Raw genomic sequence first — 17,662 nt, 5'->3', positions numbered from 1 at the left:
TATCTAAATCGTTTGATACTCTCGTCACCTTACTCTTTTCTATGTTCACTTTCAACTTTCTACCTTTACACACACTCCCAAATTCGTCCACTGACCTTTGCAATTTTTCTTTAGAATCTCCCATAAGCACAGTATCATCAGCAAAAAGTAACTGTGTCAATTTCCATTTTGTATTTGATTCCCCATAATTTAATCCCACCCCTCTCCCAAACACCCTAGAATTTACTTCTTTTACAACCCCATCTATAAATATATTACACAACCATGGTGACATTACACATCCCTGTCTAAGACCTACTTTTACCGGGAAGTAGTCTCCCTCTCTTCTACACACCCTAACCTGAGCCTCACTTTTTTTTTTTTTTTTCAACAAGTCGGCCGTCTCCCACCGAGGCAGGGTGACCCAAAAAAGAACGAAAATCCCCTAAAAGAAAATACTTTCATCATTCAACACTTTCACCCCACTCACAAATTATCACTGATTTTTGCAGAGGTGCTCAGAATACAACAGTTTAGAAGCATATACGTATAAAGATACACAACATATCTCACTATCCTCATGAAAACTCTTAACAGCATTTAGTAACTTTCCACCTGTTCCATATACTTGCAACATCTGCCACATTGCTTCGTTATCCACTCTATCATTTTTTTTTTTTTAACAAGTCGGCCGTCTCCCACCGAGGCAGGGTGACCCAAAAAAGAAAGAAAATCCCCAAAAAGAAAATACTTTCATCATCATTCAACACTTGCACATTATCACTGTTTTTGCAGAGGTGCTCAGAATACACAGTTTAGAAGCATACACATATAAAGATACACAACATATCCCTCCAAACTGCCAATATCCCAAACCCCTCCTTTAAAGTGCAGGCATTGTACTTCCCATTTCCAGGACTCAAGTCTGACTATATGAAAATAACCGGTTTCCCTGAATCCCTTCACTAAATATTACCCTGCTCACACTCCAACAGATCGTCAGGTCCCAAGTACCATTCGTCTCCATTCACTCCTATCTAACACGCTCACGCACGCTTGCTGGAAGTCCAAGCCCCTTGCCCACAAAACCTCCTTTACCCCCTCTCTCCAACCCTTTCGAGGACGACCCCTACCCCGCCTTCCTTCCCCTATAGATTTATATGCTTTCCATGTCATTCTACTTTGATCCATTCTCTCTAAATGACCAAACCACCTCAACAACCCCTCTCTGACTAATGCTTGTATTAACTCCACACCTTCTCCTAATTTCCACACTCCGAATTTTCTGCATAATATTTACACCACTCTGTTTTTAACTGACAAATCCATATTTTCTCTAGGCTTTCTTAACTTGTTTAACTCACTCCAAAATTTTTTCTTATTTTCATTAAAATTTCTTGACAGTGCCTCTCCCACTCTTTCATCTGCTCTCCTTTTGCACTCTCTCACCACTCTCTTTACCTTTCTTTTACTCTCCATATACTCTGCTCTTCTTATAACTCTGATAATTATACTTATGTATACCTGTACTTAAATAAACTTACATACTGTGCTGGCATGCAGGTACACATTAAAATCAGTAAGAGTGTCTTATGTCTCCAGACGTCATATTAGTAATTATAATAATAATCATCGAGTCTCATTTAAATGTCGTATATTACGTTAAATACACATTTTCATTAATCCATCTATGATATTTTTTCAAAATTATATAATAAACACGATACATAACATAAAAAGATGATAAATACACCCCACAATAGAATAAATAAACATAAATATGAGATGTGGTAGCAGACGACTTGCACAAGTGACGCCATATTAGAAATGCTAATAATAATAATAATCACCGAGTCTCATTAAATGTTGTATATTACGTTAATATACACATTTTCATTAATCCATCCATAATATTTTTTTCAAAATTATATAATAAACACGATACATAACATAAAAAGATGATAAATACACCCTACAATAGAATAAATAAACATAAATATGAGATGTGGTAGCCAGATAACTTGTACAAGTGATGCCAAGAATAACATTTTCTCTAATCTAACATAAGAGAAAATGTGTTACTGGGGGTAACTGTAGAAAATTATTCCTTTCGTATGTAAGTAAGTAAGTTTATTCAGGTATACACAAATACAGTTACGTAGATTATCATACATAACAGCATATGTGTAGAGAGCCTAGGATAACCCAAAAAAGTCAGAGTGACTTATTTCCATTGCCTTCACTCAGAGCATCATTTCTTCTCAAAATGATGTTACATGAGAATGGGAGTGTTCTTCTTTATTTATTCTACCGTATCAATGTAGAGACAACCTGTACACAATGTAACTTGTACACAAACCAGACGTGTACACTTTGTTTACAAAACTTACCTTCGCCTGGTTTGTTTACATAACTCTGTGCCTGTCCTCTCTCATGCACTCATTCTTTCTCTCTCTCATTTATTCGTTTTATCTCATTTACTTACTCCTGACCCTACATTAAGACTAAATATTTTAATGTAAGTAATGAGTGAACTGTATATACATTTTATCGCTCTGGGATGCTTAAATGTAATAGAATATTATGTGTAGGTGGGTTGGCCTGGTATGGTAGCCCGGCTGACTACCATACATACCACACTTGATTTTTTACAATAAATACTACTCCTCTCACCCTATATTTTGAGGTAAGTAATGAGTGAACTGTATATACATTTTATCGCTCTGGGATGCTTAAATATCATAGAATTGTATGTGTGGGTGGGGTGGCCTGGTATGGTAGCCTGGCTGACTACCATACATACCACACTTGATTTCTTACAATAAATACCACTTGTCTCACCCTAGATTAAGACTATAAATATTTTAAGGTAAGTAATGAGTGCACTATGTGTGTATTGTACTTTTTTATTGTTTTTTGATGCCTGGTTCTATTGCTAACTTAATATATGTTAGTGTAAACTTGTTATCTAGTGTTTGTATGCATTTGTAAGTGGAAAAAAAGGGTGTTCCACTTTACGGCGGTTTCCGCTTTACGGCGGTAGCCTGGAACCTAACCAGCCATATAAGTGGGGCCTTCCTGTATACTCAAAAATTCTAGCGGCTTCAGATTAAGTGGGAGAAAGCTGTTAGGTCCACATGTGAGAGAAGGGGTCTGTGTGGTCATTGTGCGCAGTATAAAAAAATTTTGCAGCAAGCAGTGCATAATGAGAAAAAAAAAAACTCCGTGTTTTTGGATTAAAACAGACTGAGGTGTATTTTCGTATAGTTTTTATGGTTATATTTTCGTTTTCGTAGTCACATTTGATAGAATGAAAAAAATCTTATAGAAATGGAGGTGATTTTGATTGGTTTTATTATGAAAACGACCTTGAAATGGAACTCAAAGTAGGGGAAATGTTTGATTTTTGCTGATGTTAAAGAGTAAACAAATGTCATTGTCCAATAAATGTCCAATAGCCATTCTAATATGCAGTCATGAATGGGTTGACATTTATACAATTATTACAGTATTGCAGTAGTCTGCATAACAGTAAATCTTCTGTTTCTTGTTTGAATTAAAATTCAAAATTGAAAGCATGATTATCAAAGGGGCCTGGAGACATGACTAATGAACAAAGATGTTATTTTAGAGCCAGGATTGTCTGCATTGTTCATTCTGGAACCTATTTTGAAATTGGCATGTTTTTTAATTTGTATGAAATTGGCCAAATTGCCAATTTGACCACTTTATTGGGTAGTTGCAATCAGTAAATGGGCAGTTTCTTGTACTTAATCGATAGAACAAGTGGATTTCTAAAGAAATAGCTAAGTTTGGTCGACTGGAACAATGGAATTAGCTGAAAATAGGTCTCGAAGTGGGCAAAATCGCCAATTCGTTAATATCGCCGAGGTCGCTAACTTCGTGAGAGTGTAATTCCACAAATTTTCAGTCAAATTTTGTACTTCTGGTGTCATTACCATCGGGAAAAGATTCATTTCATAAGGAATTTTTTTTTTTTTTTTTTCAAATATTTTGCGACACCAGGAGATACCTCAGGATTTGGGGGTTGCAACAGTCGAAGGGGTAAAATATGTATTAGCTGTTACCAAACCTCTTTCTATGCTTATTTTTTAGTAACACATCAGCTGCTTTCCACCAAGGCAGGGTGGCCAGAAAATGAACTTACATAATTCGCTCCATCACTGTCTTGCCAGAGGTATGCGTGCACTGTTTATAAAACTGCAACATTAACACCCCTCCTTCAGAGTGCTGGCAATGTACTTCCCATCTCCAGGAATAAAGTCCAGCCTGCTGGTTTCCCTGAATCCTTTCATAAATGTTTACTTTCTTACCCTCCAACTGCATGTCAAGTCCTAAAAACCATTTGTCTCCATTCTCTCCTATCTAACATGCTCACGTAAGCTTGCTGGAAGTCCAAGCCCCTTGCACATGAAACCTCCTTGACTCCTCCTCCCTCCAACCTTTCTTAGGCAGACCCCTACACTGCCTTCCCTCCTACAGATTTATACACCTGAAGTCATTCTTTCATTCCAGCCTCTCTACATGTCCAAACCATCTCAATAACCTCTCCTCAGCCCTCTGGATAATAGTTTTGGTAATCCCACACCTCCTCCTAATCTCCAAACTACAGATTCTCTGCATTATATTCACAGCACAACAGCACACATTGCCCTCAGACATGACATCTCCACTGCCTCCAGCCTTCTTGTTGTTACATAGACAGCCCATGCCTCACACCCATATAATTGCATTGGTATAACTATACTTTCTTACATTCCCCTCGTTGCATTCATTGATAAAATTCTTTGTCTCCACAGACTCCTCGGTGAACCACTTGCCTTTTTCCCATTGTAAATTCTATGATTCGCCTCATCCTTCATAGACCCATCTGCTGACATGTCCACTCCCAAATATCTGAAAACATTCACCTCCTCCATACTCTCTCCTTCCTATCTGATATCCAATCTTCCGTTACCTAATTTTTTTTTATCCTCATCACCTTGCTTTCCTATGTTCATTCTTAATTTCCTTCTTTTACATTCCCTACCAAACTTGTCAACCAACCTCTGCAACTTCTCTTCAGAATCTCCCAAAAGCAGTGTCATCAGCAAGGAGCAACTGACAACTCCCACTTTGTGTTAGTTTCTTTATCATTTAACCCCATATCTTTCTCTATACAAAGTACAGTTAAATGCCCCCCATTACCATTTACCCTTGGCACCCCAAACTTGACTATGCCCTCTACAACAGTTTCTCCCACTTTAGCATTTAGGCCCCTCACCACAGTTACTTGTTTATACATTTATATTCCCTCTTTTCCTGCCATAACTGATTCTTCAACATTACTCATTCCTTAGCTCTAATTCTATTGGAAAATCCTAACCTAATCCTATTTATTTCTCCTCACTGAAACTCTCCTAACTCCTTTAGCTTTGTTTTCCTTAGAGCTAGGACATTCAACTTTCCATATTTTTTCCCCAACATACCAGCTGTCTCCCTCCAAGGTAGGGTGACCCGAAAAAGAAGGAAACTAAAGTTTGTTTTACTTTTAGTAATTTATACAGAAGGGGTTACTAGCCTCTTGCTCCTGACATTTTAATTTTTAGTAGAAGAAAACTCAGATGAGTATATATACAAGTGTACATGTATATATACTCATCTGAGTGTAGGTAGAAGTACATGTTATCTTGCACATTTGAGAAAAAAAAATTTTTGTTGGGTAAAACTATTTCAAGTTTTTTTCACTCTAGCAGGATGGTAGTGCCTCACTGAGTGGTTGCTGTTTACCAACCTACTACCTACAACATTAAAGGTTAGGTAGATTGACACGTGCAATTAATGTGACATTTTATTTTGGCCACATTTCACTCTCCAGGAGCTGTCAGAAAGAACAGAAAGGCACAATACTGTGACTGGAACAATCCACATATAACCCGCATGTAGGAGAGAGGAGCTTACCACGACGATTTGGTCTGGCTTGGACCATTTACAAAGTCACACTTACAGAAAAGAGTTGGAGCCAGTATATATGGGCGAGCTGGCAGGGACAGGACAAGGGAGGTGGAAGGAGTAGTAGTAGTGGTAAGGCAGGTAGTGGAAGTAGTAGCGATAGTGTAAAGTAGGGAGAATAATTGGTGGGACAAGAATAGGAGTGAAGGGAGGCAAAAGTGAAGGTTGGGGGGCTAAAAGTAGCAGGGAAGGTAGTAGTACTGGGGTCAATCAAAGGCCAAGAAAGAGGAGCACTGCAGGAGAGCTAAGGGTCCACAAGGGGTGAGACCAAAAATACAAGGAGGAAAGGATGGGGAGGGGGGGGAAGTGAAGGACAGAACACCCAAGGCAGAAGAAAGAAAACCCAAAACAAGAAAAAGGAAAAATAGGAAAGGAGTTGAGAAATAGAGAGAGAGAAATAGAAAGACAAGTGACAAGACAAATGACAAAGTTTTTTGACTACCACTCGCTACTTTGTGACCGTCAATATGGCTTCAGGAAAGGTTACTCTGCTGCTGATCTGTTGTTAAACCTCTCCACTAAGTGGCACCAGTCACTGGATGAATCCAAAGTCAGCTGTGTGGTAGCACTGGACATTGCTGGTGCTTTCGACCAGGTGTGGCACCAGGGCCTCTTAGCAAAACTTTAAGCACTGGGAATTGCAGGCTCTATGCTATGTCTCCTCAGTGATTACCTTCATGGTAGATCTCTAAAGGTAGTTCTCAATGGAACGGAATCAGCAAGACATCCTATTGGGGCAAGTGTTCCACAAGGTAGTGTGCTGGGACCATTGTTATGGAATGTCTACTTAAATGACCTTCATCTCATCCCAGAATCCCATGCATATGCAGACGACTGTACACTGACATTCACTTATCCAAGAGAAGAAATGCCAGCTGCTCTAAGCTACATCAATCACCAGCTAAGAGCTATATCAGCTTGGGGAAATAATGGCAAGTAACATTTGCACCTGTGACAAATGCAAATGGTGATGGTCTCGAGGCACCATGATGGTAATGCTGGTGCAGTAGTAAGGATGAATGGGAGGATGTTGGCACCTGGAGAAGAAGTTGATATCTTTGGGGTGAAATTTGACTCCAAACTGACCATGAAGAACCATATTGTAAATATTGCAATCAAGGCAGCCAGGAAGCTTACAGCACTTCGCCGTATCTCGCATCTGCTTGACAGTAGGGGTTGCAAGATTCTGGATGAGGCACAAGTACGCTCACACCTTGAGTATGCTCCACTTTCTTGGTTTGCCTGCCCCCCCTCTCATCTGTGACTGCTTGACAGAGTAGAGAACAGAGCAAGATGTCTCATCTATCGCCTGGACCCATTCTGGATAGATCTGTCATTTCAGCAGAGCCTTCAACACAGGAGGGATGTGGGTGGCCTTACTGTTATGTACAAGGCCAATATTGTCAAAGTACCACACTTTGATCCACTTCGAGGACAGCGTTAAACTAGCTTTTATGCCACAAGATGGGCAGAAAGCAGCAACTTCACTCTGGCTGTACCCTTCTCCAGAACATCACTTCATCCGAGATCATATATACCCAGGATGACTCGAGTATGGAGCCCATTCGTACAGCATAATGTCAACGAGATAGTTGATCAAATGAAAATGCTGGCCCACAGATGGCTCCAACTTTATCCTGTTCCCTACTTGTGTGTCTCATAACAATAAAAATGCTTTCAAATGAGCTGTTGTAGGTAAGATCTTAGCTTGCCAATAAAGTTAGGAATCCTTAACCTGTAAATAGCTTGTCAATAAAGCTAGGAATCCTTAACCTTGTCAAACCCTGTGTAAAAAAAAAAAAAAAAATTAGAGAAATAGAGAGCGAGAGAGAAATAGCGAGAGAGAGAGAGAGAGAAATAGCGAGAGAGAGAGAGAGAGAGAGAAATAGCGAGAGAGAGAGAGAGAGAAATAGAGAGAGAGAGAGAAATAGCGAGAGAGAGAAATAGCAAGAGAGAGAGAGAGAAATAGAGAAATATTAGTTGCATGTGTTCTGAAGTTTGGAACATTTGAGATTAGAAAGACTGGAAATATAAGAAAGGCAGAGAACAGGAGATTTCACAAGAGTAAAAAGTTTGGGAGAGAAGAAAGTCCGTTTAATGTGTGAGAAGATAGTTTGTGAAATTTCTGTTCTTCATATAATCTCTGCCTTCTCTTATGATAAACTGACTGTCTTCTCCTAAACTCTACTCCTGTGGAATCTCCTGTGGGCCCTTAGCTCTCTTGCAGTGCTGCTTTTTTTTTTTTTTTTTTTTGGGTTTTGACTGACCCCGATGATGATGCCGCCGCCGCCACTTCTTTTTTTTTTCTCTGTCCATCTACTTAACATTTTTAGTAATTCTACCATTATTACTAATATTAATTAAATATGATATGATCGTTTGTTTTACAGAGAGCAGCTGACTAAGTTGTCTCGGCTACATCGCTTGAAAGCATCATTACTTGAGGAAGTTGAAGGGAAAACCATGAAGGCACAGCAGCTGATGGTGCAGTCAGCATCCCAAGATGAAAAGAAAGCCCAGATAATGCGTGCTTTTAGTCTCAAAAAGGAAAGCCTTCTTGAAGAAATTGGTCAATCCAAGTTGTGAGTACTGCAGTTGCTGTACCTACTTGATTTTGTGGGGAGTGAGCTTTTGTTCTCGTCTTCTTTTACGAACTAGTGTGACTGAATCGTGTCATCTATTTTGGAATACCTAAAGCCTTCAGGTTATTTACCAATATATTTCAGTGAAACTTGTTATATAGCTCGTATCCCATATTTATCAAGGTTTAAAACTTATACCTGTGCTCTGCTCTTTTCACATTAGCCTTTCTTGTATTCTTTTCTTTACCATTACTGAACATCCATTAAGAAACGTTTGAGAGAACACAACTTTCCTTGGTGCTAGCCATTTTGATTAATGTACTCATTTCTAGTCTCATTCCACTACCACATCTACTAGTCAAATATTGTCTGACTAGCTCAGTCTTTCATCAATAACAACAACTTTCAGATCATGTGAAGGCATTTGATAATCAAATGCCTTCACATGATCAATAAAAACAAATCTAAAAAATATCGCAAGTCCTCCCTGGGTGTTAGTAGAAGCATCATTATTCAATAATGTGTGCAAAAATCATGACACTGCTATTAACCCTTTCAGGGTTTTCGACATAATATTACGCTGTACGCATCGGGGTTATTGACCTACTAGTAAGCATAAATTCTAGTGCCTTCAAATCAAGTGGGAAAAGGCTGGTAGGCTTAGATGTGTCTGCATGGTCAGTGTGTGCAGTAGGAAAAAAAATTCAGAGACCCAGTGGTGCATTGTGGGAACACCATGCCTCGCGGTAAGAAACACCTCACTCCTCGGCAAATTGGGACACTTTTGTTCCCCAGTGACAGTTCTAATGCAGTTGGAAGTGTCAGTGAAGATGAGGTTCAAGGTTTTGATGAGATTGTGACCAAAACTAATGACCATAATACGAGTAATAAAATAAAATCAAGATGACCCTCAACCTTCAACCTCTGGTGCTGGGCCGTCTTGTTCACATTCAGTTGTACCAGAACGAAAGAGGAAACTTGTGTTTTCCCATATCCAGGACTGATGCGAGCAATGGTGATGATAGCGATAGTGAATGTGGACTCCAAGCCCTTGAAAACAGTTCCAGCAGCAAGAGTAAAGTGGAATATTCTCCAGTGAAGAAGCAGTATATGCGCCGCTATATGGACTCTGGTAGTGTGCCACATGCTATTCCAAAGGGAAGGCGTACTTCTGAGTACATCCCATGGCTGTACAACAGGAACGGATAGTGAAAATGAAGACTGTTGTTGCAGTTGGGATGGAAAATGTGCATGCATCTGGTGGTGGTAGTGGTGGTGCCAGCCATGAGGCACCAGCAGTGGGCCATGCTGCTACCCACGCTGCTGACTAAGCTGAACTACAACAAAGGCCACCATCCCCTACCCACCCACAACCACAACCACCTGTCAGTATCCAGTACCCACCAGCAGACTGCACCTGGGATTGGCAGGAAGCTGACAATTTTGTTCCCAATCCCCATCCCCATCAGTTTGATGAAAGTCAGTGGAATACGGCCATCTCGTACACTTGGGAACAATGCCACTGAACTAGAATGTTTAGTTATTCTTTGACAAATCCCTGATGGAAATTGTCAGGGAAAGCAACAGATACTTCGATTACACCATGGCAAACTCAGTACTTTCACCAAAACCACGCCTACACCAGTGGAAGGAGACAACTGGGGCTGAGATGTATCTTTTCTTTGCCACAATAATGCTTATGCCAAGTGTATAAGCAGTGTCAAATCATACTGGTCAACAGACTGCCCGATTAACCCCAGGTTTCAGTGATATAATAAGAGTGAATCAATTTGTGTTACTATTGCATATGCTACACTTCTCAGACAAAACCATACCTGACAGAAATGACAGGTTATATAAGACTAGGAATGTTTGTGTATCTGAAACAAATTCAATATGTATTTTTATCCCTTCAGGAAGCTTGTTATTGATGAGTCTTTGATTCTGTTCAAAGGTAGACTGTCATTCAAGTAGTATATACCCAGCAAGAGGAAACACTTTGGTATCAAGTTTTGTGCTTTGTGATTGCTACACTGGTCTTGTATTGGATATTGTATACACTAGAAGTAATACATTGCAAGATACCAGGAAGTTATTGGGCTTCTCTGATGTGGTTAGAACAATGATGGAACCATATCTTGGTTAGGGGCACATATTATATACTGGTAACTGGTACACAAGCCCCTTACTCGGTGATTTTTTGCAAGTGAACATGATAGATGTGTGCGGTACATTGCTTGCAAATCGTAAGAATATGCCTAGGTTCAACGCTGGCACTCGTAGAGGTCAGGTGCAGGCGTTTGCTGCCAATGACATCATGGCATTTCGGTGGCATGACAAACAAGATGTCGCACTGTTGTCATCAGTTCACCCTAATGAAATGACACACTGGCAGGCAGAATAGACACCAATGAAACTATTCTAAAACCTGCAGCTGTGATGGACTACACCCTCTATGCATTCATTGGACAAATATGATGTGCAGATTGGGTTTGCTGATTGTGTTCGCAAGAGTTACAAGTGGTGCATAAAATGCTTTTTCCACCTTCTGGACATTTCCATGCTCAGCGCTTATAATATGTACAAGATGTGGGCCAGAAACAAACCACCATATGGCGAATTTTGTGTCGGCCATTAGACAAACATTAAAGTACCAAGTAATAACACTTGCAATAGAAAACCACCCACCAAATTATCAACTACCTTCTCGTCTGAGGCCTAGTGATCACTTCCTAATAAAAGTGCCTGCTACTGCTTAAAAGAAAAAAGGCTCAGAAGAGGTGTTTTGTCTGTGCATACAAAAAAAGCTCAGCACAACTCAGACACTAGTTTTATGTGTGATGAGTGTAAAACACCACTGTGCATGACACTGTTTCAATGACTTCCACAGGGTGCAGCACTTCTAGGAACATGTCAAGAGATTCTGTGTGTGTATATATATTTTTATTTTTTATTAACACATCGGCCGATTCCCACCAAGGCAGGGTGGCTCGAAAAAGAAAAACTCATCATCATTCACTCCATCACTGTCTTGCCAGAGGGGTGCTTTGCACTCCACTTATAAAACTGCAACATTAACACCCCTCCTTCAGAGTGCAGACACTGTACTTCCCATCTCCAGGACTCAAGTCCGGCTTGCCGGTTTCCCTGAATCCCTTCATAAATGTTACTTTGCTCATACTCCACCAGCACGTCAAGTAGTAAAAACCATTTGTCTCCATTCACTCCTATCAAATACGCACATGCACGCTTGCTGGAAGTCCAAGCCCCTCGCACACAAAACCTCCTTTACCCCCTCTCTCCAACCCTTCCTAGGCCGACTCCTACCCCGCCTTCCCTCCACTTCAGATTTATACACACTTGAAGTCATTCTGTTTTGTTCCTTTCTCTCTACATGTCCGAACCACCTCAACAACCCCTTCTCAGCCCTCTGGATAATAGCTTTCGTAATCCCACACCTCCTAATTTTCGAACTACAAATTCTCTGCATTATATTCACACCACACATTGTCCTCAGACATGACATCTCCACTGCCTCCAGCCTTTTTCTCATTGCAACATTCATCACCCATGCTTCACACCCATACAAGAGTGTTGGTACCACTATACTCTCATACATTCCCCTTTTTGCTTCCACGGACAAAGTTCTTTGTCTCCACAGACTCCTAAGTGCACCACTCACCCTTTTCCCTTCATCAGTTCTGTGATTCACCTCACCCTTCATAGACCCATCTGATGACACGTCCACTCCTAAATATCTGAATACATTCACCTCCTCCATGCTCTCTCCCTCCAATCTGATATCCAGTCTTATGTCACCTAATCTTTTTGTTATCCTCATAACCTTACTCTTTCCTGTATTCACTTTCAATTTTCTTCTTTTACATACCCTACCAAATTCATCCACCAACCTCTGCAACTTCTCTTTAATCTTCCAAAAGCACCGTGTCATCAGCAGAGAGCAACTGTGACAACTCACACTTTGTGTTTGATTCTTTATCTTTTAACTCCACACCTCTTGCCAAGACCCTAACATTCACTTCTCTTACAACCCCATCTATAAATGTTGAACAACCACAGTGACATCCTTGTCTAAGGCCTACTTTTACTGGGAAATAATCTCCCTCTCTCCTACATAATCTAATCTGAGCCTCACTATCCTCGTAAAAACTCTTCACTGCTTTCAGTAACCTACCTCCTATACCATACACCTGCAAAATCTGCCACATTGCTTCCCTATCCACCCTGTCATATGCCTTTTCTAAATCCAGAAATGCCACTAAAACCTCTTTACCCTTATCTAAATACTGTTCACCTATGTTTCACTGTAAACCACTTTGTCTTCACACCCCCCACCTTTCCTAAAGCCTCCTTGCTCATATGCTATCCTACTCTCTTACTCTTTATTCTTTCAATAATAACTACCATACACCTTACCAGGTATACTCAACAGACTTATTCCCCTATAATTTTTGTACTCTTTTTATCCCCTTTGCCTTTATACTGAGGAACTATGCATGCTCTCTGCCAATCCCTAGGTACCTTACCCTCTTCCATACATTTATTAAATAATAGCACCAACCACTCCAAAACTATATCCCCTCCTGCTTTTAACATTTCTATCTTTATCCCATCAATCCCTGCTGCTTTACCCCCTTTCATTCTACCTACTGCCTCACGAGCTTCCCCCACACTCACAACTGGCTCTTCCTCACTCCTACAAGTTATTCCTCATTGCCCTATACTCGAAATCACAGTTTCCCTATCTTCATCACCATTTAAGTTACTCAGAATTTTCCTATCATATATATATGGTAGGGCCCCACTTGTACGGCGGGTTAGGTTCCAGGCTGTTGCTGGAAAGTAGACATTGCCGGAAGGCAGAACGCCATTTTTTCCATTTATAAATGCATATAAATGCCAGACAACAAGTTTACACTAAATTATATTAATCCTTTGACTGTCGCAGGCCCCTTTCTGAAACTGTCATTCTATGAAAAAATAAAAAAAAAATTCTTATGAAATGATAGAGAATCTTTTCCCGATGGTAATGACACCAAAAGTACGAAATTTTATCAAAAACTCACTTAATTATGCTCCCGCGAAGTTAGTGGTCTTGGCGACATACGTTTACGCATCGGCGATTTCGCCGACTTTGAGCCCTGGTTTTGGCCAATTCCGTTGTTCCAGTTGACCAAACTCATAGCTATTTCTTTAGAACTCCATTTTTCTATCATTTGAGTATCAGAAACTGCCCATTTACCAATGTGAACTACCCAATAAAGTGGTCAGAAATTGGCAATTTGGCCAATTTCACTCAAATTAAAAAAGATGCCAATTTCAAAATAGGGTCCAGAATAAACAATGTAGACATTCTTGGCACTAAAATAACATATCCTCTGTTCATTAGTCACGTCTCCAGGCCCCTCTTATATTACTATTGCTTTCTTTTTTTATTTTTTATTCATACAAAAAAATACAAAATTTACTGTTATGCAGACTAATGCATTATTGTAAAAATGGTATAAATAATATCAGTGCACTAGTGAAAGAATATTAGACTCCCCAGTTGAAGTGTATTGGACGTGTGGTGTGATTTGCTTACTCCTGAACATTGGTAAAAATCGAACATTTCCGCTACTTTGAGCTCATTTTCAAGGTCGTTTTCATCGTGAAAGTAATCAAAATCATCTCTATTTCTGTAATATGTTTTCCATTTTATCACCTGAGACCATGAAAACGAGAATACAACGATAAATACTATACAAAAATACACCTCAGAGTCTGCGTTTTAATCCAAAGAAACGGTCAGATTTTTTATTTCTCATTACGCACTGCTTGCTGCAGGATTGTTTTTTATGTGGTGCACACTGACTACACAGACCCATTCTTTCACATGTGGGCCTACCAGCTTTCTCTCGCTTGATTTGAAGCTGCTAGAATTTACGCGTATAAATATGTCGGAAACAGTGGCGCGTAAGACATATATATACGACCGAAACAGTCAAAGGGTTAAGTTAGTAATAGAACTAGGAATTAAAAACACACAAAGCAAATTACATTCACAGTACATTCATTACTTATCTTAAAGTATTTGTAATCTTAATGTAGGGAGAGAGGTGAGTAGTACTTATTTGTAGGAAGTCAGGTGTAGGTAGCCCTGGCTCCCCATCTCATACTTAATATACAATATTTAAAACATCCCAGAGAGTTAAAATGCACATACAGTACACTCACTATTTACCTTAAAATGTGTAGTCTTAATATAGGAAGAGAGGCGAGGAGTATTTATTTGTAGGAAGTCAGTGTAGGTAGTCGGTAGGTGTAGCCCGCCTGGGCTACACCTACTGGCTACCTACACTGTGGTCCAGAGCCATATTATTAGCATCGACTTACCTTGTTCACTGAATTTAATCCTTTGACTGTTTATGCCGTATAAATACGTCTTACACGCCACTGTTTCTGACGTATATATACTCATCAATTCTAGCGGCTTCAAATCAAGCAGGAGAAAGCTGGTAGGCCCACATGTGAGAGAATGAGTCTGTGTGGTCAGTGTGCACCACATAAAAAAAATCCTACAGCACACAGTGCGTAATGAGAAAAAAAAATGACCGTTTTTTTGGATTAAAACGCCAACTTTGAGGTGTATTTTCGTATAGTATTTATCCTTGTATTCTCGTTTTCATGGTCTTAGGTGATAAAATGGAAAACATATTACAGAAATAGACGATTTTCATTGCTTTCACGATGAAAATGGCCTTGAAACTGAGCTCAAAGTAGCGGAAATGTTCGAATTTTACCAATGTTCAGGAGTAAGCAAATCACACCACACGTCCAATACACATCAACTGGGGAGTATAATATTCTTTCACTAGTGCACTGATATTATTTATACTATTTTTAAAATAATGCAGTAGTCTGCATACCAGTAATTTTTTTATTTTTTGTATGAATAAAAAATAAAAAAAGAAAGCAATAGTAATATAAGAGGGGCCTAGAGATGTGACTAATGAAGAGAGGATATGTTATTTTAGTGCCAAGAATGTCTACCTTGTTTATTCTGGATCCTATTTTGAAATTGGCATATTTTTTGATTTGCGTGAAATTGGCCAAATTGCCAATTTCTGACCACTTTATTGGGTAGTTCAAATCGGTAAATGGGCAGTTTCTTGTACTCAACTGATAGATAAAATGGAGTTCTAAAGAAATAGCTATGAGTTTAGTCAACTGGAACAACGGAATTGGCTAAAAACAGGGCTCAAAGTCGGCGAAATCGCCGATACGTATATGTCGCCGAGACCACTAACTTCGCGGGAGCGTAATTCCATGAGTTTCTGACCAAATTTCGAACTTTTGGTGTCATTACCATCGGGAAAAGATTCTCTATCATTTCACAAGAAAAAAATAATTTTTTTTTCTCAAAAATTTTGCGACAGAATGACAATTTCAGAAAGGGGCCTGCGACAGTCAAAGGGTTAATCGTTTCTAGCAACTACCTTTAGATGCCATCATAAACGAAGGGAGAAGTAATTAATAATTCATACTGAAAATTGTAAACAAAAGTAGAGTGGGGGAGTGGCTGGGCCAAATGCAGATTCATACATGTTTTCTCTGGTGGCTGAGCAGAGAAAACGTAATGTTGTCCCTCCGCCCGGCTACCACACAGCTCCACAAGTATTATCAGAGCACATATAAAATATGCAATAAATGCCAGACAACAAGTTTACACTAACTTATATTAAGTTAGCAATAGAAATAGGCATTAAAAACACAATAAAAGGTAAGATACACACAGAGTACACTTATTACTTATTAAAAATATTTGTGTGAGAGGTGAGTGGCAGGGTGTTTATTGAATAAAATCAGAATGGCACACCATCATCCTCTAACTTGGCACGTAAAGCAAGAGGCTTACGACTCCTCTTTTTATCACAGCTAAGCTTAGACGCCATCGTCAATGAGAGCCAACTAGTTAACAAAAGAGTAAACGAGAGAGAGAACGAGATAGTTCAGACAATGTAAGAATACAAACTGAACAGGTAGTGGGCGATCACTTGGTCAGGCGAAATAAATGCGTATTAATGTGTCTACTTTTAGTTCATTCACGTACATTTGTAAAACATATACCTTAATATTTTTTTATTATAATATGTAATAATTACCTCACAATACAAATACTCTTACATTGTGCACAAATTAGTACAGAATAAACAAACAGCAACACACCAGTTTTAGAGTGAATGAAATTATTATTATTATTATTTTTTTTTTTTTCAACAAGTCGGTCGTCTCCCACCGAGGCAGGGTGACCCAAAAAAGAAAGAAAATCCCCAAAAAGAAAATACTTTCATTATCATTCAACACTTTCACCACACTCGCACATTATCACTGCTTTTGCAGAGGTGCTCAGAATACAACAGTTTAGAAGCATATACATATAAAGATACACAATATATCCCTCCAAACTGCCAATATCCCAAACCCCTCCTTTAAAGTGCAGGCATTGTACTTCCCATTTCCAGGACTCAAGTCCGACTATATGAAAATAACCGGTTTCCCTGAATCCCTTCACTAAATATTACCCTGCTCACACTCCAACAGATCGTCAGGTCCCAAGTACCATTCGTCTCCATTCACTCCTATCTAACACGCTCACGCACGCTTGCTGGAAGTCCAAGCCCCTCGCCCACAAAACCTCCTTTACCCCCTCTTTCCAACCCTTTCGAGGACAACCCCTACCCCTCTTTCCTTCCCCTATAGATTTATATGCTTTCCATGTCATTCTACTTTGATCCATTCTCTCTAAATGACCAAACCACCTCAACAACCCCTCTTCTGCCCTCTGACTAATACTTTTATTAACTCCACACCTTCTCCTAATTTCCACACTCCGAATTTTCTGCATAATATTTACACCACACACTGCCCTTAGACAGGACATCTCCACTGCTTCCAACCGTCTCCTCGCTGCTGCATTTACCACCCAAGCTTCACATCCATATAAGAGTGTTGGTACTACTATACTTTCATACATTCCCTTCTTTGTCTCCATAGATAACGTTTTTTGACTCCACATATACCTCAAC

The 17,662-nt window shown here is 39.6% G+C and overlaps 1 protein-coding gene across 1 annotated transcript in view; it reads left to right on the top strand.

The window, feature by feature from the left end:
- Positions 1-17,662, top strand: part of LOC128699095 (kinetochore protein Nuf2-like) — a 92,625-nt gene that overhangs the window by 39,974 nt on the left and 34,989 nt on the right. The window contains exon 8 of the mRNA XM_053791610.2: positions 8,382-8,573. Within this exon, the coding sequence (XP_053647585.1) occupies positions 8,382-8,573 (192 nt within the window). The remainder of the gene's footprint in view (positions 1-8,381; positions 8,574-17,662) is intronic.

Source organism: Cherax quadricarinatus, chromosome 54 (assembly GCF_038502225.1).
Source record: "Cherax quadricarinatus isolate ZL_2023a chromosome 54, ASM3850222v1, whole genome shotgun sequence".
Lineage (NCBI taxonomy): Eukaryota > Metazoa > Arthropoda > Malacostraca > Decapoda > Parastacidae > Cherax > Cherax quadricarinatus.
The sequence above is the reverse complement of the archived record's forward strand: the minus strand, read 5'-3'. Positions and strand labels throughout refer to the sequence as shown.